Raw genomic sequence first — 25,058 nt, forward strand, 5'->3', positions numbered from 1 at the left:
TTTCCTGAAGAGCACACCAGTGAATAAAAGCAGCTTCTAATTAGAAGTAGTTATAAACCAGAGCATCATAAAATGGTTTGGGTTGGAAGGCAACTTTAAAACTCATCCAGTCCAACCCCCCTGCAGTAAGCAGGGACAACTTCAACAAGCTCAGGTTCCTCAGAGCCCCGTCCAACCTGACCTGGAATGTTTTCAGGGATGGGGCATCTCCCCGTGGGCAGCACAGCTACAGCCAGTGAATACCTGGGATGGGATTCACAAATACAGCTGGTGGCTACAGGAAGAATACATAGAGATGGCAGTGAAGGAGAATTTCCACTGCAGGAATGTGCTCCTCTCTGGATTAGTTATTTTCTGCAAAAGAACAGGCCATGCCAGACCAGCAGCTCTAATTCACTGGCAGCTCACTCCAAACCAAACAGAAATTAGGTCAAACGGGCAACAAACTCCAGTTCTGCAGGAATGACTGATAAGATAGGAATCATTTTCAGAGGACAAAAGAAAAAAGAATGAAAAAGACTCAAATTTGTTATGGATACAAAACCAAGCAATAACACAAAACAAAAGGGAAAGGGTCCTAAACCTGTGAGGCAAAGCCTGCTCAACTGGGATGCACTGAAACAGCTCTGCTGCAAGGCAAACCTTTTCCTTGCTGTCCAACAGTGCAGATATCCGAGGGCTGGATGAGGAGCGGAAGATGGAAGAAGTTTTGTCTCTCTGAGCCTCCTGAGTAGCTGTGACCTCACTCAACATGTTGTGGCTCCCAGTCTTCCGCAGGCCCAGCCGCCACGAGGCAGGGGACTCGTCCTTCTGCTCCTCTGACTTGCTGAGCCAACTGAACTGCAGAGGACAAAAAGGGACATTGGCAAGAAGTAAGAGCACTGCAAGGCACAGTCTAAGTTCTGGAAGCCTTTCCACAAGCTCCAGTTTTTGCTGGGCTACACTTGTAAGATGGATTGACTTTGATTTCCTGCTTAGCTTTAATTACAGGACACAGCTCAAGGTGAACTCACAGGGATGCAAACATCCCCAAGGACAGATGATGAAAGCAATCTTGTGTCATTGTGCAGCTCTCTTTGCCTACACAAAGCCCTCCTCCAGCTTTGCAGAAAGAGTATGGAGAACAAGGAAGCTTTTATTAGCACCTGCTTAGGAAGGGGGAATTATTCATTCAAGGCAGAAAACAACAAAAAAAAGTATTTGACTCTTTTGGGACTAGCTGCAAATAAAACCCTTACACAGATCAAACTGGAGAGAGTCCAGGAGGAGACATTAAGATCATCAGGGAGCTGGAGCACACCACACTAAACAGCCTGGCTTGTTTAGCATGGAAATGGGAAGGCAAAGAAAGGATTTCTCTGCTACTTGGGAGGTGGGGTTTGCAGAGCTACAGAACCAGACTTCTCCTCAACACTCTGCAGTGAAAGGAGAAGGAAGAACAGACAAGGCCCAACACAGGAAGTCCCAGCTGGCACGAAGGAGGATGTACCTCCTGGTAGGAGTGATGCTGCACGGGGACAGGGAGCAAGAGAACACCTCCCTCCTCAGGGACTTGAATTCTCAGGTGGTTCAAGGAAACATGACACTGGAAGTTGGCCTTGCTTTGAGCAAGAGGTTGGACACAGACTTAGAGAGGCCAGTTCTAGCTTAAACCCTTTTGTGGCCAGGTAACCCCATACCTTATACACACTGCAGGACAGAGCTGCTTTGCCCACACACCTCAGTATCCTTCTCCCTTTAATACTTCCCTGCTAATTGAGCCTGAGCTGATCAATGCCCAGAGGAGCTCTGCTTCATTTGATCTGGACGAGAAGTTAGGCTCAGCAGCATGTTAAAAAAAAATAATTGTGACTAAGCAAGAAACATTTTCCCCTCAAATGTGTGCTTCAGCCTTTGGCAAGGAGCCTGCATTGAATAGCTGTGCTCTACATTCTGATGTAAAAAGAAATTAGAAGTGTAGGACACCAATCCTCAGCAGAACAGAGTCTCCTGGTGCCATCTAGCTGAGTGACGTGAGAGCTGGAGAATTCAGATAAGATTTCAGTAACTCCACTTCACCTTTAAAAAGCTTTCATAGCCAACCTCTCTAGTCAGATGCAAAGTTTATCCTCTCTGCTTACTGGGCCATAACATCATCATGCCTGAATCAACTGAGTTTGGCAAGGCAGAGGCACTTCAGATGAGAATGCCAGATTGACTGCTGATCCATCAGCAGGACCCAGCTTTGGTGAAAGAGCTCCTGCTGGTCAGGGATTGGCATTGGCCATCTCAGAAATGACAGGGACACAAAGCACTTGCAGTAAGCAGGTTTCTCTTGTGAACAGAGAAATTTGCTTCAGAGATTCAAGAGGAACCCCACAGTACAAATGTCCCCTGTTGTACCAGTCCTATACTGTTGTTAACACAGCATCTTCAGCAACACTGCATGTACCATGCTCTCCTAAATTCACATCTTACACCTCCTTTGAAAATCAGTTTCATTTCCCAAAAAGCTACTTTGAGCTTTCAAGCTCTGCCAGAGTCCCCACTGATTCAAATTCACTTACTCTTCTGGCAGATGCAGTGAAGGAGTTGGGCTCAGGTGGTGGTATTTGCTCAGTGATGCTAGGCCTGGTTTCATGGCTGGAGTGGTTGGCAAAGGGCTCTTCCTTCCTTTCTACAAAGAAAAGAAACCAAATGTTTCAGCATTGCACTTCCCAAGGCCTTTCTTTACAAGCACTAAACTCAAGTTCAGAGGTGCTGTGACCTCAGTACACCTTAGATCATGCAGATGACACCAGTGCCAAGGCCAAGCAGTGCTGTCTGCAAGGGGGCTGGGCTGGCTGCTCACTGCACAATACTCTGCATCCATTTGCCAGGCACAGCTTTCAACTTCATCCCCCCAGACAAGCAAAACCTTGGCAGAAAGCACATTAGGGAGAAAAAACAGATACTTTGTTTATTCACAATTTTGTTTCCTCCCAGGGCTTGATCTCCCCGGGCAGCCCTCAGGAAGGCAGCAGGACATCCCATTCCCCTGGCAGTACAGGAGCATGGCCTGGATTTCCTTGCACACTTTGCTGCAGTTGCTTATGCTGGTGGGCAAAATTCCTGGTCTTCTACAGCACAATCCATTTTTCTACATGAAGCTAGGAATAATTCCTAAAAAATTCTTTAACAGGGCTCAAAAGCTAGCTAAGCAAACACTACCAAAACTCACAGCTGGCTCCCTGCTTCTCAGGAAAGTGCAATCATGCAGTATTAACTTTTTTTTGTATCTATGCACCATGCTTGACATAAGAACCAGACATACTAAACATTACCTGACTCCTTTTCAACATCTGATTCTGAAACTTCATCTTCAGCTTCTTCCTCTTCAGAACTAGAACTGCTGGAGTTCTTGTTCTCTTCCTCCATCTCCATGGACTTCAGTGTGTCTTCCTCACAAAGAATCTTCTCTTTGCTGTAAGATACAGAAATTCTAAGGACTAACAGGCCACAGAGTTTTTGAGTTCCACTTCTCAGGAACACATGGGCATGCTTTCCCACATAGAGAAAAAGCAAAAGGACAATAATCCATCCACAGATTCAACTGCACTTTCAGCACTGCCCATTTGCCATGGATTCCAATGCCAGTCTCACATTTCCTGGATTTGTAAGCATTTCTCAGTCCAGAACAATGTGGTGTCTCTTTTGCTAGTGCAATACAACCCACCATGGCTCTGTGGAACTGCAAAGATGCAGATCTCAGCTGGATGTATTTAAAAAACAGACAAAATTGCATTAAAGAGAGCTCAAATTTAAAAGAAACCATGAAATGGACATGAACAGCAATAAACTTTTACACCAGCTGAGGCCAGCTGACTGCTAACAGGTGATGCTGCCTCCCATCACACTCTATGAAGCTTCTTTTCAACAAGGAGGAAAGAAACATACTTGGTGAAGAGTCTGCTTTGAGGTTTCCCATTCATGTCAGCTTCAATCAGCTTATTCCTCGTCTCCTTCTCACTTCGCAACTGTCAGAAAGTCCAAGTAGATTGGAGAAGGAATGAAAAGAAATCTTCTTCACAAGCCATCTCAGCACAACCCAGTAATTAGCACAGCATAAAGTCATCCCAACCTCGTCAGATCAAAAATACTGTGAATTTCTTTAACAAGCCAACTGAACAGATGCACATCTGCAAGAGCACGGGGTGTCTTGGGCTGGAGCTCCACAAGGGCTCAGCTACACACCCAGCACATCCTCAGACTGATGCTGCAGTTTAATAAAACCTTCAGAGAACTCTGCAGCTGTCACAGAATCACCAGGCATTTGGGCTGGAAAAGGCCATCAAGATGATCAAGTCCAATATCAACTCAGCACTGCCCAGGCCACCACTAACCCACGTCCCTCAGCACCACATCCTGCTGCATTCAAAGGTAGCTCAGAGAGGGGAAAAATCCAGACCCGAATCAAATTAATTACTTCCAGCAAACAAAATAACAAAATCCCCTCTTCTACCCAACAACAACAGCTAATCTTTTAGCAAGGATGGCATGTTGTTCCATTACAAGGGTTAGATTTTAAAAAATCTGATTCATAGCCATTTTAAAAGCAAAATAATGCACTATTATAGTTGTAATAGTATATTACTATAGACTACAGGTCTGCCTATTTCATCCTTGAAAAATGTTACATTTTCTATTTTAAGTGATAACAATGGCACATGATAAACACATGATAAAATGGCATTTCTATAAAAAAAATCTTACCCACTAAAAAAAAGCATGATAAAATCTGGGTTCATCTCTTCTTCCCAGTTCTACTATAGCTTGCTACAAACATTTAATAAACAGAGAAAGGCTTTATATATAGTGCTACTATATAGAGAACAAAAGGGATTGCCAGTCCCTGTGAAGCCAACCTAAAAATGGGCCAACACCAGTCAAAACAATTCCTGTAATTTTTTTTCTTTTCCTCTGAGGAGTGCAATTACCTGCAGAATCCTGGTGTAGTCAGAACAGAGGAAATCCAAATTACAGCACTGATAGTATGTATCTGTACTTCATTGATAGATACTGAAGAAGCTGATTAATTTTTAAAAAGTCTCTGAGAATGTTAAGGATGCTATTTAAGGGTGAGAGCAGCTGTGTTGTGATCAGAGCTTGAGTTCCACCACCCACACTGCCAGTTCCTCAAAAGACTTGACTGGGTTTTATCAGCAGTGTTCCCATTATGTCTGTTTCTGAACATAACATCTTAAATGATGCTTTCTGATTTTTATTTTTTTTAAAGGGGGTTGGTCTGTTTTTTGGAAACACCCAAATGAGATAATTGAGTAGATTAGATGAAACAGGAAAAATGCATTCAAAAACCCAGCTTCCTAAATTGATGACTGGCTTCACTTCAATCAATACAGATTTTTGCTTTCCTTTTCATCCAACTTTCTGCTTATAACCCCTTCCAATATCTCCAATGCATTATGAAATAGCCATTTAATATGGTTTTGAAATCACAGTTTTAGAGTTCTCTGAAATTTAAAATTTCTTCTCATTCATTCAAATGATTTCCCTATTTTATGAAAGACAGAGATGGTAACAAATCTCTTTCTTAATACTCAAAACATATTTCCTTAGATACCAACACCAAATTGACTTGGGTGATCCCTCATTAATAAAAGATGTGAGAGAGCTTGCCAGCTAAGAGAGCAACTACAGAATAATAAGAATTCCAAAGATGAACTGTACATTCCTTACCAGTTTACAGAATTCTGCATATCAGCATAGTACTGACCTTCTTGGGGCAGCCATCTAGGTTTCTAGATTTCTAGCTATTAAAAATATTGGTGTAATAAAATATTCCACATGACTCACAGAAAAAAAATAGAGCTGGGCCTCAGCTTCCTGTGTCTGTTGACACCATATGTCTTAGGGAACACCCGTGCATGGAAAGGTAATTGGAGAGGTGGAAAATGATCTGTCAGAAACTCACCACAGTCTGTTTCTTCTGCAGCATTTCTAAATGCTCAACCAGCCCCTCATCAGCCACATCAAATGGTGTCTGGCCCTGGTGCAGTAAGAGAAGACAAGAGGGTATTGGATACAGCAGGGGTTAATATTCAGAAAAAGCACTGTTACACTGTGAGAACACAAGTGATTGTGTGCCATGTCCTCCCTCCACAAATGCTGGGGAACATTGCTTCATTCCAGAGCAGGAAAAGCTGGGACACCAATGGTTGATTTTTTGATTCAGTCCACAACTGGAGCAACCTTAGCCATGGAAATGCAGTTCCCCAACTGCTGCTGCTCAGATCTAACAGTCAGGACTAGGAGACTAGATGAGAATCTCCTGGTGAGATTCTGTTTGAACACAAGAGGAAAATTTCTCCCCATGAGGACAGTCAGACATTGGAATGGTCTCCCAGGGGAAGGGGTGGATTGCCCCACTTTGGAAAGTTTCAAGTCTCAGGTCGATGGGTGCTGAGACATCTCAGATCAACAGTAATAGAAGGGTCGGAGGTCCTTTCCTTGAGGTCCCTTCCAAGCTGACATTCTAGGATTCTCTTTGAGCTTCTGGTTTCCTAGAAACTCTTGTATTAAGAAGGAAAGAGATCAGCCTGTTCTACTGCATCATTGTCTACTTGAACTTCCTGCAAGGCTGCAAATCATCATCAGGCCAAAAAATCTGGAAGCTTTTTTTTTTCTGATGCTTTTAAAGGCTCCAGTGCATAAGCCAGGACAGCTGCCCCTTACCATGCAACTGTGCCACAGTGTGGGGCAAGAAGTAGGAAATAAAGTTCGTATTTATCTGTCCAGAAAATACATCTCCTATGTTGTGCCAACACCTGTGTGCACTGACCAGCTTGTTCCTGATGTCCATGTCACACAGGGCCTCAGCCAGGATGGAGCAAGCTTCCTTCACCCCCCAGTGGGCAGCAGCATGCAGCGGGGTCCAGCCATCGTTGTCCTGGACGTTCAGATTAAAGCCAGCCTGGATCAAGAGCCTGAGGAAAGCAGCAACACTGAGAATGACTTCACACCCTGAGCCATGGAGCAGGTAACATGGCTCACAATAAGCCAGGAGTTTCTTAACTTGTTTATTCACCTCCTAAGCAACATCCCACTTGATGTGCTGGCAACTGGAACAGAAACATCAGACGGATGTACAGCTCCTGTATCAATACTCAATGCTATCCATGTTGCTTAAATATTGAAGAAGAATAATCCAGGGGAATTCTGCAAGTCTGGTAAAACTGTTGCTGAATGTTTCCATGGTGGGAAATTCCACCAGCCAGAGGCACCTTTGTGTGGCACAGGGGAAACCCAGTGGGACCCCAGAATGGCACCAACAGTTTTGAAACTCCTGAAGCTTTACACTGATGCATTACTGTGCTAAATAAAACACAGCCATGCTACAGCAGCAGTGTGCTTCTCTGTGAAAGAAATTTTAAATTAGGTGCTGACTTTATGTTGATTTTCCAGCTGGCAAAAAGAAGGGACATAGCTGCTAAGAGACTCAAGGTCACAAATTCCACATCTCATCTGGGAGGCAGCTAGCTCCTGCCTAGCTCCTCTGGTTTAGAGTCACTGAGGCTTTGCATTTGAACCTAAAGGGTGGCCATAAAATACACAAGAGTGAAAGAACTCCCTGTGAGATCTGCTTATCATTATAACAATTAATGCCAAGGAACAGATGTCCAAAACCAATCACCCTGCAAACAGCTCCACTGACAAGTACTGGCTATACAACCCTGCACTCAAAGTCCATGGGACCAACACCTCTAATTCAGGAGATATTACATTTCTATTCCACATGAGCTGGGTGAGATCAGTGTTCCTGGGCATGGGACTGGCACAGTTTGTAACTCAATTATGAGTTCTAATGAATGAATACAAATAGGAAACATAGAGAAGAACAAAATTACTAGAGCTTGGTAAGAAACAGCTTGTACACATCAAGACACTTAACACTATGAAATTCAGGATCAAGAGACAAACACTTTCAGAAAGGGTTTTAATGTGGGCAATAGAGTAACCTTACTGATGTTTATGAGCAGCTCCACCCAAACATAAAGAGTAGAGAAGAATGTTTTATTGTTGGAAACCTTAATTTGACCTTACCTGTAAAAATATTAATGCTTTATTGCCAGGATGCACTACAATGGAAAATTTTATATTTGCAATAAGCTTGTTAGTGCTAGAGCAGTAGCAGCAGAACTGTCAAGGTGTTGGAATCCCTCTGTCACTGCTGATGGCAGCAGGAAGGAGCAGCACTAAGGAGCAGGGGACAGTGAGACAGGGGTGGATGATACATTTTTCTACCACACTGGCCATGTAAACTCTTGAGGTGTTTGTGATTGTCATGCACCACCTATTGTCACTTCAAAAGCACAATTTCAGCATACATTCTCTAATCCTGTTTAACTTGATGATCCTAAAACTATTAATCTAACAGTGAAAATTAAGCCTTTTAATTTCTGTCTCACTCTCAGAAAAGCTTTCAACACTGTAAAGGCCTTGAGTATGAAAGGGAATGTCCCCAAGGTGAACCTCTGTGGTTAAGCACATAAGTCTACAGAACCTTTTGGGAAAGAGCAGCCTGAAAATCTCAGTAGTAAACAAATACCTCAACAATAAAGTTAGATGTGTTCCTTACAAAAAAACAGCCTAATTCAGTCCATCAGCCCTGGGAAGGAGCTCCTACCTCATGACTTCAGAGTAGCCCTTTGCTGCAGCAACGTGGAGAGCTGTGGCACCAGTCCGAGGCTGCTTTGTGTCTTCAATTCTCCCACTGTTCAGCCACTGTCTGGCATCCTGGAGCATTTGCTGCTCCTCTTCTTTTCTTGCCAAGTCGAGATCTACACCTAAGATGGACAGAAGAAGAGATTATCAAGTGAAAGCTTGCATATGCTTGTTAAACTTACCTGATGTTTCATTTGCTATACAATATTAGTAAACTATCTGTAAACTTCCTGTTCCAAGAGCAGCACAACCCCTGCTGTGTGCTCACTCAGAATTCAGACAATCTGAGAGCTGCACACAGAGAGATCAGTACTGCATGCTCTGGGCACACCTAAATGAATATTTAGTTAATTCAACTGAGCCACAAACCATCAGATTCTGACAAAACACAGTTCTAAATAACTTCTGATGTAAGAGGCCATAAACCAATTAATCTGATGACTTTAGAGATCTGCTTTAGATGAAGTGAGATCAAGAAAGGTCATGAACACACATACATCTGGTAAAACTGAGACATGGAGTATGGAGCTTTCTGATAACAAGTGACAAGTTCCCTACCTCAGGAACCACTGCTACACTGTGGAGAGGCTGGGTGGGTTTGGCTGGTGGGTTGTGTCAATTGTCACTGAACAGGAGGCACAACTATATTGGACTTTTCTTGCAACTGGAGTCTCCATGATAACGAGGTCATGTACAGGTGACACACCAATCAGTACAGCACAGCTCCACACAAGATTCATCAGACAAGATTAATCAGACCATTGACTCAGGAAAAAATATGGAGGAGATGACAAATCCCCAAAATCAAGAAGGGTGTTGAAGAGCACCTGTCCTATGGATTGTTCTTTCACTATAGGATAGACAGGATTCCCATATAAGTTATGGAGGGCTAGGATTAAAACAAAAGAAAACACTTATCAACTCAGAGTCTGATCTGTGAAACCCACTACCACAGGATGTTGCAAAGATTAGAAATACAACTGGCTTCAGAACAGGGCTCAGACAAATTTGTAGCTATCAGGCATAATGCTGTACATGCAGAGTGCTCTCAAGAAGGGCTGCCCAAGCTCATCAAATGGAAAGCCATGGGGATTCAGGAGCACACAGAAAGCCCATCTGGCTCAGGGATTCCTTGAGGCACAGTTGCTGGAGGCCGAGAAAATGTCCAGGAGGGGAATCATACACACTTGTCCTGTTGTTACAGTTCCCAGCAGGCATCAACTTGCAGGTACCACTGAAGAGAGGCTGCACAGATAGATGGACACTTATTTAAAGTGTCACATATATCACAGGTACTCCAGCAGTTATGATCCTTTTAAACTGTGTCAACAGGAAGCTTCTCAGTGGAGACAGATGGTTGTTTCAGGGTATCTTAGCAGGATGCCACTAATGTGGTGAAGCAATGAAAAAGCCAAGCAGAATCCCAAGAAGTGTCAGGTAAAATATCTGCAGCTGAGGCACAGTTACAGCCTGGATGTCCTGTAAGGTTTCAACCATGTTATCACCACACAGAGTTCTGGATACCCACTTTAAGGAGGGACAAGTTACACTCCTGTAAATAAAGGATCTCTTGTCTTTCTGGGTGTCCAAGGAAGCCTGACTGCAGAGGGGAGGCAGGCATGGTTTAGACAGCCAAGTAAAATAAATGCTGTCTGTAGACACAATTCCTTTTAAATACCTGAGCAGACTAAATATGAGAGAAGGGCTATTCAAGCTTATTTAAAAGTGGTTGGAAAAGGAAACAAAACAGGGGTAACATTGTCACAAATTCCACCAGACTAGAAAGTGAAGTTTCTATTTACCAGCAGGAACATGATCCTACAACTTTCCAAGAGAGACACTAACAGAAATAACAACCAGCTCTCAGATGGGCAGCTCCAGCTCATCTGAGAAACAGTAACACAGCTGACACAATAGCAAGGGACTGACCTTTTCCTAACTATGCCTAAAATAGCTTCAAAAAGTAAAAAGTAACCACCGTGCAGACTCAAGCTGTAGGCATAAGATAATGTAGGCTGCAAAGAGTCTTTGGGGGTGCCTGGCTCAAATCCCTGCTCAAAGGAGGGTTGATTCAAATCCAGATCAAATTGCTCAGAGCTGAATGCAGCTGAGTTTTGATGAAAGCAAATGATGGAGATTACACAAATTCCATTTCCCTAGGAAACATTTTTTTCCCCATATATATATATATATATATATACAACCATCATGTCCTTGTTCAAACCTATGACTTTTTCTTCTCATCCTAGTACTCTGCAGCTCTGAGAAAAGACTGGCTCCACTGCCTCTATAGCCTCCCTCAAGGCAGTAGAGCACAGCAGTGAGATCTCTCTGTCCATCCTCTCTTTTCCAGACTAAGTATGCAGTCCACACATCTCCCCTGTGGATAGTGTGGTTTATATCAGCTCAGTTTGCCTCAGTTCATCACTTCCCACCTAGCAGAGAAAAATGCATCCTTCAAACACATTCTTGGGGAACTTCATACACAGAATGTTTAGGAAGGAAGTTTTTGCAAGGGCAAGTAGTGGTAGGACAAGAAGCAATGTCTTTAAACTGCCAGAGGGGAGATTTAGGTTAGAAATCAGAAAGAAATTCTTCACTATGAGAGTGCTGAGCCCCTGGCCCAGGTTGCCCAAGGAAGTTGTGGCTGCCCCATTCCTGGCAGTGTTGAAGGCTCCAGGTTGGATGGGGCTTGGAGCTGGTGGAGGTGTCCCTGCCCCTGGCAGGGGGCTGGGACTGGGTGGGCTTTAAGGTCCTTTCCAACCCAAACTAGTCTGGGATTTTATGATTTAAACTTCTCATACATATGTACAGACACCTGACTGCTCACAGCTTAATTTTATGAGTATGAAGAAAATTTTATACTGATGAAGCATTTCTTAATTATAACAAAAGGTTCACAGACCAGGATGTCTCTTCTACCGGGGATGTTTTTGCAGCCCCTCAGACAGGGACACCTGATGAGGAAAGGGAAATGGCAGAGCTGCAGGAGTCAAGGGAAGGATGACTCCAGGCCAGGCACGATCAGTTCCTGCTCTTGGCAGGGTTGTAAATCTCACCACTGCATTATCAAGCCTTAGTGAAAAAAGACCTTTCACTGATACCAGAGGGCAGAATTAAATCAAACAGATCTAATGAATCAGGTTTCAGTACTGTGGTGCCTTGCTTTGGAGAACTGTTAAGGACAAAGACTGCACACCACAAACCTTCTGCATTTGTTCCACTGTTCCGCTACCAAAGCAAAATTTGTCTGCTGCCTCTTGGGCCAGATTTCAGATCTCTTCACCTACAGACATAAGGCAACAGAATTTTCGTATAGAAACTCTTAAAGGTCTAACTCTTACCTACTCACTCCTCCTACTGATTTACCTTGTTTCTTTACTTGCTCCAGGAGCAGGTCCTTCATGGCTGCTTCCTCGGCGATGTCGGACGGGACGTCCCCTTCGCTGTTGACAGCGGCCACGTTGGCACCGTGGCTGAGCAAGAACCTGTGGGAAGGAGACCCACAGCACCCTGTTAGCCCTCGTGTGCAGGACTCACTGCAACTTGTGCAGTAAGCCAAGTAGCAGAACAAACAACCTGACTTTCTTGTTCAGTTCCCAAATGAGCACCTTACACTTTTTCCCTATAGTCAGTAAAATACCCCATGTTCTTGCACTAATCTGATCAATTGTGCTCATTAAAAAAAAAAAAAAAATTAAAAATATAATCTTAAGCCAAGCCATCATCAATTTTCAAATATGTCTTTTTATAACTATACCAAAATTTCCTTCAAGAACAATTAATATATTCTTTGGCTCATACATCTTGTAACTGGTAAAATTCTGGGAAGTAAATGAAGCATTTTTTTAAAAACAGAATTCTAGGAGGCTGAGGTTGCTAAATTTTTTTCATTGCTTTTGATCAATAGCTACAGTATGCAAGTTTGGCACGTTTTTGGTAGCTGTAAAGAACAGTATGTTTCATTTAATAACTAGTATTTGGAAAGAAGAAAAAACAACCTGATAAAGATTGTCCAAAGTTAAGAATTGTTCCAGGAGTACAACACACAGAGGATTTCTTTTTGGTTAGTTGGTTTTGTTATGAAGTGCTACTGTGTTTTCCTTAATTTTCTAACCTATAATGCAGCCTTTATGCCAGAAAAATTATTTCAGGTGGGAAATTACCATTTACATTTGCCTGTTCTTTGGTTCCAGCTATTCTGACACTCAAGGTCATGTATTTGAGCAACTCTCAAAGTCCCAAAGCAACTTGTTGGGGCAGAGCAAGCAGTTTGTTATCAGTATCTTCTTCAAGACAGACTGTTAGTCCTTTGTGTGCATAATGAACACTCAGATGAGATGCAAAATGTTATTTCAAACCCCATAATGAGAAACTGTGCCAAGAAAATCTTTATTGAGAGTCACTTAGAGCAGGTTACTGCTTTTCTTTGAACAGTTACTGGATGAAACTCCTGGTTTAATTTATTGTCTCTTCCTTCTTATGTATTTTATGTTTGTACTCACTAGGCTATTTTATCTCCCTATAGCAGGCCACAGAATTTCACCTGGTTACCTCCAAACTGAGCCCAGAATCTTGTGTTGTAAGCAAAACAAAACAGATCAACAAGATAATGCTCTAATTTTAAGTGAGATAAGTAACAAGTAGCTACTTTTATCTACTTTGTCAGATAGTCATGCAAGAAACAGAAACATCAGATCTGAATTTGAAGAAAGAAAATTATGCTTTTGGGATGTTTGTGACGGAGAAGCCCTGAACGTGGTATTTCTTTCATAACTACCTTGCTGCTCACACAGGTCTGGCTACGAGCAGAAAACCTGGAGGCTTTGCAGGGCCTCAGATCAAGGTAAGCACTGGTGCAGTTCCCCTTGGCACTGCTCATAGCATGCCCTCTATCTACTGTCTAGGGGTTACACCAGAACAGCCACATTCATGTCATAACACTCATGCACATTTTGCAGAGAGAACTCCCTTCAGTTAGAGGAACAGAATCCCAGATTGCTCTTTGGTAATACTTCAGTTTTCCCATGGGCTGGCTGCTGAAGGAGGTGCACAGGGCTGTGCCTCACTGCACATCTCTGGTAGTGTGCCTGCCCCACAGCCCTTGGGTTTTTCTTTTTGCTTGGTATTTGAGCTGGAGTATCTAATGAATCACAAGACAGTGTGCTGGGATCAAGCAAAAGGCCACCAGCTGTAGGCTCCACCCTAATCCTCACAAATTAAGAATTCAGGGGCAGAAGAAATGCAGCTATTTCCAGCACTGCTTCCCACGATGTTGTGCAAGTCTGAGAGCACCAATCGCCCGGGTGCCTGTTTCAGAGATGGAGATGTGGAAAGTGTTAAAAATACCCAAAACAGCCTGAAACTCACTCACTCTGCTATGTTCAGATAGCCACACGATGCCACTGCATGGAGAGGGGTCCAGCCCTCGTTATCTTGCTGGTTCACATTAGCTCCATTTTCTACAAGGAACTTCACCATGTCCAGGTTCTCATCTATACAGGCCTGAGGGGGAACAGAGACATCCAGGGGAGGGAAGGATTGAAGAGAAAAAAAAAAAGAAAAAAAATGTTGGTGTTAGAGCAAAACCTTTTAAACCTCTTGCCTCTAAGGAAGCATGCTCCAGAAAACTAACTCCTCATACAGGTACTTGGCAAACACTGGAAAATGCAAGCTCCAGGACTCTGGGAAAGGACACAGAGCAGGTTAAAGCACCCAAGTCCTGACTGTGCCTACACAGAACTGTCAGCATGTTTCCTTGCTCTCCTCTAGGCTGCTTTAATCGTACCCTCTGCCACTAAAGCACAAGCATCATTCTAGAAATAGTTTACTGCAAGGACTGCTCCAACGCCAGAATGGATGAGACTGCTCCTGAGCTGGTTCTATCCACCCTGCCCAGTCCATCAACACCTCTACCCTTAGGCACGAAGCAACTCCAACCTGTAAGGCCAGCTCTGGGGGATGTCCCTTAGATCATTTCAGGCACTGCAAAAAATCCAACAACCCAACCCAAAACTATTGGGGACTGAATCACACTGAAGTCAGAGGAATCCCTGGTCCAAGCACAATGGGGTCAGATATGGTTAGGGATGGGAAAGGGGATGGAAACCAGGTTCTACCACCAGCCTTAGGTCCTCTTTTATTTAGATCATGTATTGCAACCCCCTCCTCAAAGCTGGGCTAAATCAGATGTTTGATCAGGTTGTTCAGGGCTTGCTTTCCCATCTGTAAGGATGGAGACTCCCCAGCCAGTCTGGTAACTGGGGTACTGCACTGGGTAACTGTTCTTACTAGATGAGAATTTTTCTTGCAACAGCTCATACATCTCTCAGGTGATGAGAACAGGAAACACCAGCAGAATATCCCCACTGCACAGGGGAATTAATGAGTGCTGAATATACATGTGATTAATTATCAGACATAGTCTAGAAGGGACTCCTGGTTTCCCTAATCCTGCAAATTATGCAAAACAAATCTGTTAGTGGCTTATTTCCATAACAGTCTTTTCAAATGCAGTAGGAAGGTAGGAATGCCATGCACACAGAGGAGGGAATGGATACACAGAGGAACAGAACAATCCCTTTTCAGCACAATCCCTTTTCAGCTCAAGGAGTATTTTTTTGGGAATTCAACTCTGAGTCTGCAAAGCTCAGGACTACCCTGTGTTTTACTGCCACCATTATTGTGATATACTTTGAGCACACCCCAGATAAATTACACTCAAAATGTTATTGATGAGTTATTTATATCTTGACCTGAGAACACAGAATTTGCATATCACTTCTTAAATAAGACTGACTTCATGTAAAAGCATATTGCTCTTAGAATAGCCAAGAAAAAAGTTCACCCACACAGTGGTTCCTTTAGAGCACAATCACTTCTGGCTGACTATAGAATTATAGCCTCAAAAAAGAATTTTATCAGCACAGCTCTGAAAAAACAGTGAGGTAGACATTCCATGCTTGTGCATACTTACTGCATTTGTTTCAGTAGTACTGACAGTGTGAGTGTAAATCTAAATTTAGACTCAAGAATGCCTCTATATTGTGAGCTTTGTATGTATCTGATAGAGAATTATATTTACACTGTTTATCATTTAAACCACCCGAATACACCCACTACAGCTGCACATACCAGGCACTGGCCAAGGGAAAAGACCAGCTCTTGCTGAAGTCACTGGATATACTGGAGTCCAAAATGAAGGATCTGCTGGGATGCTGAGGGAGCCCAGCCCCCCCTGCCCTGCTTTTACATTTCTGCCTCTGCCTCGTTGCCCTGCTGGTCCCCATCCCGTGTGGTTTCTATGGAATGCACGCTAGAAACAGAGAGGATAATGGGATCAAACCCCACCTGTTCCTCCAGAGAATTCTCCAGTAATCTGACTCGCCTGGCTTCTGAGGAGATAAAACGATGACAAAGTGACAAAGCTACATGGGTGCTGACAGCAGCAGGCATTTGCTTGCTGCCCCAGGGGAACTATAACTCATTTCATGCTTTGCTTTGCATTCACCACGGAGAAGACAGAGTCAGAGCAGAGGGGTGCTGAGTCCGGCAGGAGCAGCAACGTCTTCTTCAGTATCTAAGGAAAACAGCCCTCTGTTCACTGCACCTACACACCATGAAATGCTGCTGCTCAAGATATGTGATCAGCAATGTGACGCTGCTTGCCAAATATTTATTTCAGTGCTAGTTAGTGACATAAGAATAGAAACCAGCCCAGAGCTGAGTAACACAAGCGGATTCTTAAATGACTTGAGGCTGCCTTGACATTATCAGCAGGTAGGACTTTTTGCCTGCCTCAAATACTGATTTGTTTTTCTTCATTTTTGTAACATTACATGCTGTTAGTTATGTTGGCCAAACTTCCAAAAAGTGAGGTGGAGAAGGAGTTTTAGAAAATGGCATTCAACTAACAGAGGTACAGAATAAGCTCTGTGCAGCTCCAAAAACCTCATCGTTGTCTCACGTAAGAAACTATCAGGCCCAGCATTATTTGCTCCAATTTTTAATCAGACACTCTAAAACAATGCACTACTTGTATGTTAATAAGCTATCCCATATTTAATATATCTCAGAGCAGTAACTGAGCCAATGGGGAAAGCTGGGGATTTCTGAAGATCTAACCTTGAAGAATATTGGAAAAAATTTATGATGGATAAAATGGCAGCTTTTAGTGGTTGCAATGTATTTCTATGTATACTCTTAGAGTAAAAACTGATTAACACTTCCATGTTATCACAGAATTCATACCTGCACACACCTTAGTGGCATTAATAGTTTCATACATGGCATCATTTTACCAAGCTATAAATTAAAGAACAGAAATTCTCACTGTTTAGAAGGGACTCAGGGCACACAACTTGCCCACCTAGAATTTCTGAGAGCCCTGACTGCTGATACCTCTCCAGAAATTCTGCTGAATGTTTTACTGTGCACATCTTCCAAAATTAAGCACTGCAAAACACCACATAAGAAAAAGGCATTCTCTGAGATTCAGAGGGTAAAGTTCATCTTTTGGCTAAGCACAATGGGTTACCTGAGGTTACTGGAGGAAGGAGAAAAGGACAAAGAGGAAGTAAAAGCAGTAGATGTGACCTCTTAAGTACTATTAATCCTCCAACCTTAAATTTAGGAGAGTGGATAAGTTTAGCAACCCGAGAGGATCTATCACTATGCAAGGTTCTTTTCTACGATGTAGGGTTCCTCGGGAACACTGAAAAAAATAACATCAGACAGACAGATACCCCTTCATCCCTGGGACAGAGGGAAAAGAGGGAAAAGAGGGAAAAGAGGGAAAAGAGGGAAAAGAGGGAAAAGAGGGAAAAGAGGGAAAAGAGGGAAAAGAGGGAAAAGAGGGAAAAGAGGGAAAAGAGGGAAAAGAGGGAAAAGAGGGAAAAGAGGGAAAAGAGGGAAAAGAGGGAAAAGAGGGAAAAGAGGGAAAAGAGGGAAAAGAGGGAAAAGAGGGAAAAGAGGGAAAAGAGGGAAAAGAGGGAAAAGAGGGAAAAGAGGGAAAAGAGGGAAAAGAGGGAAAAGAGGGAAAAGAGGGAAAAGAGGGAAAAGAGGGAAAAGAGGGAAAAGAGGGAAAAGAGGGAAAAGAGGGAAAAGAGGGAAAAGAGGGAAAAGAGGGAAAAGAGGGAAAAGAGGGAAAAGAGGGAAAAGAGGGAAAAGAGGGAAAAGAGGGAAAAGAGGGAAAAGAGGGAAAAGAGGGAAAAGAGGGAAAGAAACTAGCTTTCCATAAAGAAAAATACACAGATGGACAGGCCTAACTCTTTCAGTTTTAAGCACTGGTAACCCTCAGCTGCTTGGTAACAGCAGAAGAGGCCAAACACAAGGCTAACTCCAGGGCACAGCCTTTTTGTCCCTGCATTTTTAATTCCTTCTTTATCTTCTTTCTCTGTAAAAGACAAAATAAAACCTTCAAGGCAAGGCAGCAGGGTGGGAAGAGGTGGTGACTATCTTTCCCTCTCATCGGAGATCTGCAGCAGGCTGAACTTTTGCCATCCTTGTATTTTTCTTGGCAGTGGTTGAGCTCCAAGGGCTCCTGGAACAGCACTAATGTATTACAGTTTTAGCAGTCTTTGATACAAAGTGCATCCAGTGCCCAGAATTACCCACCAACCACTCAAAGAAAGTTGGCTCATAGGATTTAAATCCTGGGCATTGCTGGGCAAGTCTCCATCCACAGCTCATGGTGTTCCTTCAGCTCCTGGCAGAGGCCCAGCATTTAGCAGTTTTTCCATAGGGAGGAAGTGCTCAGTTTCTAAAATTTGCAGATATGACATATTAGCTTCCCCCTCTTGGATAACAGGTGTAGCCCTTTACAGCCAGGGACACTCGCTGCATATTTCTTTGTTGCCAGTAGCTAAGGCCAAGGCATTCTTCTTTCAAGCATGAAGTTTACATTGCAATCTCAAAACAGGGGACACCAGGAAACCTTACAGAACAGCTCTGCAAAACTCTGCTCATCTGGCAAGGCTTGCTCAACAACCAGACAAAATCTGATCTTTATCTTGAATGAAACCTCATTATTATATGGTGTTAGTGTTTGCTTCTTCCTCAGAGCATACAGAACACACAAGCCTCAATCTCCTGATGAGTATCAGCAACACAGCAGCTCCAACTGCCTGCCAAGGTTTTTGGTTTGCATATCTCCTGGGCATCCCCCATACGACAGAGATAGGAAGAAGGGAGTAATTTGAGCCAGATGGAATGAGACTGAAATGTTCAGAGGACCAAGAATGGAGCTCCAACAAGGTGTAAACAGTACAATGCTGATCATTTTCTAGGGGTGCATTACATTTAGCAACCCCCCAGCCTATGACTGGTGTTACATTCCCACTATGTACAGGATAGGAGCAACTAAACCACGTGACAGATTCCCAAGAAATGGCTTGGGATTGGCTGAGTGAGAAAAACCCCACACCTTTTGGCCTCTCCATGGAGAAAGAGGGGTGGCTGCAGACCCAGAAGAACACAGAAGCCGTAGCAATGAGTGCACATCAGCAACTCCTGTGACGGGCGCCCACATTAAGGCAACCATTTTCTCACCACTGGTCTGGTGGCTTAACATAAAAACACAGGAACAACATTCAGTGGAAGTGTTTCCAGGCAGAACAGTTCCCATCAGGGTCTCAGCCCCAGAGCTCCTGGGCGGCAGAGGCAGCACCGTGTCCGGTAGCGCCTCGAACGTGGGCTGAGGGCATCCTGCACTGCTAACTGCAACCCCACTGAGTCAATATTTAGTTTACAAACACTGTCACATCACCCAGAGTCACTCGATCCTGTAATAAAATAGCAGCCCTGTGTATACAAGAGTTTTAGAATCAAAGTGAGCCGTGAAACCTGTAATAACTGCTAACCACGGTTTTAATTCGGGCGGTGTTTAAATCCCTGGTGATCTCTCAGGTTGGTCAGGGTTTGAGAGAACCTCTGCATTTTCTCAGGACAGAGAAAAGATGCAAAAAGGGAAAAGAAGGGCTATATGCTTGGCTTCTGTGTTATGTGTTTCTACTATGAATACATCAGTCTTGTGACAGAACCCTATCTCGGTGAGTTCTCTCTGCAGATGAGAGAAAATCTTGTAATCCTACCATGTCAGATTCTTGGGTAGCAATCTTCATGGTTCCCATATAGAAATCATACTTGGCAGCTCCACTTGTCACACATAACTACAACCCATAAACCAGCCAGGCAGACACATGCTGGCCTTTTTAAACACTTTAAAGTACTAGAGACAGCAGGCCAGTAGAGGCCATGGTTCACCTCTTCTTAATTACTCCAGAATTTGTCTCCTGAGCCTCCCCAGCATATGATATCTCTTGGCCTATGCAAAATTAGATTGCTCATGAAATCCCCCATTATTATGTTACCAGATTCTCCTCCAATCCAGAAATCAAGTGCTGATACCATCTCCAAAGCTCTTTACACATCCAGCCCTCTCCTGACACGGTTTCTCTCCCTCAGTTCCATCACTCATCCCAACTTCTGTAACTCTTAGGTATTAACAACACCTCTGAGATTCTTCCATACAACCCCAGCCATGGTTATGGCATTCTCACACTCACCTTCAGGACCCTTCTCCATACCAGTTTGCCCAGAAAGACACTCCATTCTTCCATATGGTGAGCCAGTTTGTATTTTAGACTACAAGATCACCAGAATAGGGACCATCTGTGACTGTTCAGTGAGGACTCAGCAGTGTCACTCAGGTAGCAACGTGCAGCCCACTGAATCACTGCAGCTGGAAAGGAGCTCAGGAGACTCCCAGTGCAATTCCTCCTGCCCAAGGAAGGCCTGAAGTGCATTCTCATCAGCTTTCCAGGCTGTGCTTGTGTTTGCTCTGCGTAAGTGTGCACATATCCACATATATACAAACACTCACATTTATTCTTTGTAAATCCAGGGCACTTGGCAGTGGTGGGGAAGAAGTCGCATACACAGACTCATGTCCTGTGTCTGCATCCACTCTGATCCAGAACTGACTCACCTCCATTGCTTATATGCTTTATTTGCCCAAGCCCCTGGTTTTCTCCTCCTGAATAATGTTCTCATGCTAGAAGCCTGTCCTGGACTCATTTGGATGGAAAGGCTGCACCACCCATGAGCTACAGAAGATTCTGCATAAGATAGAGGGTGACAAAAGTGGGTTTTGTTCATACAAACCAAGCACACCCTTTCCTAACACTACCACTGGGACCATTTTTTACAAGATCAGACAGATTGACATCAGACTCAAAATGATAAAAAGGCTTTCTTCAAGCTAAATGAAGAGCCAGAGTGAACACAGGTCATAAAACCCACTAAACTAAAAGCAGAACATTCCCTGTGTGCATACAAATACAGCCTGGAATTCAACCCAAGATGCCCCCCAACAGCTTCTGTAGGTTTAAGTCAAAGTTGCCAGGGTCCCCCCTGCCCCAGCCATATGTTCCCACACCTTGCCTTGCACAGGATTTATTTCATCCATGTTTTCAAAGTGTAAAGAAACAGATGTCCCCAGAGGGGGTTGCCTCACAGTACCTGTGCTTTCCCACTGCCTGCAGACCAGCATGAACCCATTCACACCAGGGTGAGATGAATCCCACCCCCAGTGGATTAACAGCAGACACATGAGAAACCCCCAAGAGCTGAGATTTACCAGGTAGCTCCTTAACCTGAGGCTTGGGATTATTTTCTTTATCACAACCTCATGATAAACAATTAGTGCAACTAGAGCATTTTGAGGGGTTTTAGAAACACTTGAAAAGTTACTGCCAGCCACAGGATGACACTGACACCAGCAGTGACATTCACTGTTAATACTCTGGGCTGGAAGAATTCTCTGGGCAGTTAAATCCTGCTGCCCCAGTACACAGGTCACAGTCAAAGGGATTAAATGACAAGACTTAGTTCTCTAATGTTCTCCTGTCATAAGTCTAAAATATATGGAACAAGGTTAGGCAGGAGATGAAGGGAGTCCCACTGAATGCAAAGTAAGAGTAAATCCATGATGTCACCAAGCACAGCAAAGGAAATCAAGCCCAATGGCAGCCACCAGCACCAGGGTTAAATCTGGGAACACCGAGAGAGGAGTTCACAGAAAACAAAGAGAAAAGCACTCCCAAAATAGCCTTGCAACTGTCACCACGAGCTATTGTCAGCACTGGAAGGTATGACCTTGCCATTGTGTCTCTTGATCACAGCTCTGCTCTTAATGGGCATCTGTCATAACCAACACTACCAAAAATTCCACTTCCAAGTGATGCTCTATCTCCAGCAGCAGAGATTAAACTCGTCAGTGAGGCTGGGAACACCAAACAGTTCTCACTGCTGCTTCTGCAAAAACATGGAGCTCTGTTCCTTCCCCTCTCTCTTCTCAGCCCTGGCTTTAGATACTAGGATATCCTGCACAGGTGCTTCTGTACCACAAGCCCAGTTTTAAAATCTGTATGCTTAAAAAATCCTTCTGCAAATCTCATTCTGACACTATTGGAACCAGCAGAAAGAGGTAAAAGAGGTCTTAAAGAGAGCAGGGGGAAAGGGAGGGAAATGAGATTAAAAGGGTATTAATCATTTTCTCATCTGATTATTTAGCTACATTGCTTCATTTTTTAACAGCAGTTGAGTCATACTTCTCATGCAAGCAGGAAGAGAGATATGGATTATGTCAGATTTTTCCATTGGAAAAAAACACACAACAACTCTAAGTACTCAGCAGTCTCCATGCCAGTCATCAAAAGAAACCAACAACAAATCTCTTAGAATGATTAGCACAACAAAAAACCCAGCAGAGCACAAGGGAAGACAGGAGTACGTGCAAAGGCATAATTATTTCATGAACATAGCATTTCCAAGATGAAACAGCAGCATGAAATGTCAAGTGGAGAAATGCTTTGAATAGAAGTCACATTCTGAAACTCCACACCTTCATATATGCACTGGGGACATGAGCTTATTTAAAAAGAGGCAGAGGTAAATCTCTACTACACTGGACTATAGATGGCTCAGCTAAATGTCTGTGCAATTCCCTATAATTATCAGGAATTCTGCTTTAGCTCTGCAGCCATGGTACTGCCAGTGAATGCTGAACACTGCTGCATGGGACACTCTCTCTGTTTCACTGGGGCAGCCCTCAGCATGCCAAAGCTTCCACTCTGCTTCTTTGGGATAAACAGGAACCACTGATGGGAAGAAAGAGAAGGTCAGTTAGAGACTCACACCCCGTGTTACTGAAATGGGAAGAAAATGGGAAGAAAGCTACATTGCTCTGCTTTTACTTCTGCTAGGATGGCAGGCACAGGCATGCAGGATTGATGTCTTTTTGCCCATTTAAAATTTCTAATCAAATTTAGAAGACCAGTAAGGATCACAGACATAAGTATTTCACTGTGCAAAAAGCCACAGAGATCAACCCCCTCTGCCAACATCTCCAGCCTCCTATTATTTGTGCTCCCATGTGTCCAGCAACCTACACTTCATTTGACTCTCATTCAAACAGGATCCAATACAGTGATTTTTCCACTTCCACAGTGTTTTCCTCTGCAGTCGATGCTTTGCCATTTGCATTCACAGACCAGAACACACAGCACTAAACCAGAGACAGCCCACGTGGAACTGACTTTAAAATCCAATCTAGATTATCATTTTACTCCCTTCCTTTTCAACATCTTCATCCCCTGAATTCTAACATCATTTTTAATACCCATTATTTTACCAGCAGTTGGAGGCTAATGCTTTGTACCATCTGAGAAGAGCTTGAAATGAGTCCAGTACTTGATCAACTGCCAACACTAAAAATAAAGTCTCTCTGTCACTAAAAAGCAGGGACTGCCAGTTTTCTGGTGTAGAGCAGCATTAGCTTTTCTAGTCTCACCAGTTCAGTCATTCTGACCACCAGGTATGTCATTTCTCTACCACTCAGCCCATGCTCTCTGGCACTGGATCAAGACAGTATATGTGAAATCCTGCCCTTAAATTACAGAGATTTTAGCTCCTGCCAGAAATAACTCTACATTTCATAATTAGAAAGCTCACAAGCCTCTCTCTTCTGTGTGGAAAACGGAAATTTAGCTACTGCAGGTTTGTTTGACAAAGAAATGTTGTGCTAACAACTGCATTGTTCTTCAACCCTACAGATGCTACACCAGAGCTAATACTGCACCTATTTACCACAGTTCCTAGAGGCACTTTTACAATGCAAGCAAAATATACATGTGGTTTCTGCCATCAGCTACAGTACATAGACATTCTCTAAAATTCCAAGATGCAACCTTAGACCAGCTTCAGCCAGACTGATGTGGTCTCCTGCAGCCCAGGGCTGACACTCTCCCAGTTGTCTTAAAGGGCTATGGAGACTCTGCCACGTTTTGCTAATGCCAAATGTGAACTAACCTTGTCAGTTGTGGAGAAAGAAAGAAATATCACTTTTCAGCCCCCTTTATCAAGGTTACTCCACTTGCACCAGCCCTGCCAGAAGGGTGAGATGGGGCAGGAAGGCAGGGCAGGGCAACCTGTACTCCAGGAAACAATCCTCTATGGGAAGAGTCTCTTTAGGTCTTCTCCTAACTATTCAGACATGGAAAGACAGCTGCAGAGAAAGCAATAAAATCACTCCAGGCCAGTACTGCCCAGCTCTTCCTTACAGATGCCAAAGCTTGGGTGGGGGAAGTACCATGAGCTCCTGAACCACCACCAAGAGCCCAATTAGCATCAGAGTGGATCACCTGCTCAAGAAAGCCCAACAACCGTGGTGCTGGATGACAGGTCTCAATCATGTGAGGGCAACTCCACTCCTGTCAGATCCTGGCCAAGGCATCTTGCTGGCTCCAGCAGCTCCCACACTGCAGGGAGCACACTGCTTGCTTAGGGTCTTAATCTTTCAAAACAATATTTACTAAATATACTGTTACAGTATTAATCATTTACAGCATTACTTCTAATTTTGTTTTTCCATCCCCTCATCTCCATCCCCACTGGGTAATTAAAGCTTGGCTGAGTGACTCAGTGGGGAGCTGCTGAAGAAGAAAGCAAATCTCATTCTGAGATGCATTACAGAGAACTGCTGGTAGTATGGCCCTGAAAAAAAGAATTCTTGGTCTAGAGAGATCTCCACTTAAGTGCCACGTTCAGTGGAAGCAACATACTCCTAGGAAACCCCAAGGAGAACAACAAGGCTCCTGGCGAGTTCAGAAGACATCAGCCAGTTGGAAAGGTCAAATAAAACCAACCTGACTGTGTCAAGGCAAAAGAAAATTTAAAGTTTGAGGAGAACTGAGTCTTCCAGTAGTGAGAAGGCTGTTAGGAAAGGGAAAGCAATTGCAACCAGAAGAAAACAAATGAATTTCACTTCACTTGGAAGAAAGCAGAAGTGGCTGAGATGC

At 43.6% G+C, this 25,058-nt stretch overlaps 1 protein-coding gene across 7 annotated transcripts in view; it reads right to left on the reverse strand.

Annotated features, from left to right (window-relative positions):
• PPP1R12B (protein phosphatase 1 regulatory subunit 12B) overlaps positions 1–25,058 on the reverse strand; it is a 100,442-nt gene that overhangs the window by 62,189 nt on the left and 13,195 nt on the right. For all 7 annotated transcript variants that reach the window (XM_071768683.1, XM_071768681.1, XM_071768680.1 and 4 more), the window contains exons 2-10: positions 14,075–14,205; positions 12,070–12,188; positions 8,663–8,822; positions 6,818–6,962; positions 5,951–6,025; positions 3,916–3,995; positions 3,303–3,442; positions 2,547–2,656; positions 643–840 (exon numbers count right to left, since the gene is read on the reverse strand). In XM_071768683.1, the coding sequence (XP_071624784.1) occupies positions 643–840; positions 2,547–2,656; positions 3,303–3,442; positions 3,916–3,995; positions 5,951–6,025; positions 6,818–6,962; positions 8,663–8,822; positions 12,070–12,188; positions 14,075–14,205 (1,158 nt within the window). The remainder of the gene's footprint in view (positions 1–642; positions 841–2,546; positions 2,657–3,302; positions 3,443–3,915; positions 3,996–5,950; positions 6,026–6,817; positions 6,963–8,662; positions 8,823–12,069; positions 12,189–14,074; positions 14,206–25,058) is intronic.

The sequence above is a fragment of the Heliangelus exortis genome, chromosome 25 (assembly GCF_036169615.1).
Source record: "Heliangelus exortis chromosome 25, bHelExo1.hap1, whole genome shotgun sequence".
Classification (NCBI taxonomy): Eukaryota; Metazoa; Chordata; class Aves; order Apodiformes; family Trochilidae; genus Heliangelus; species Heliangelus exortis.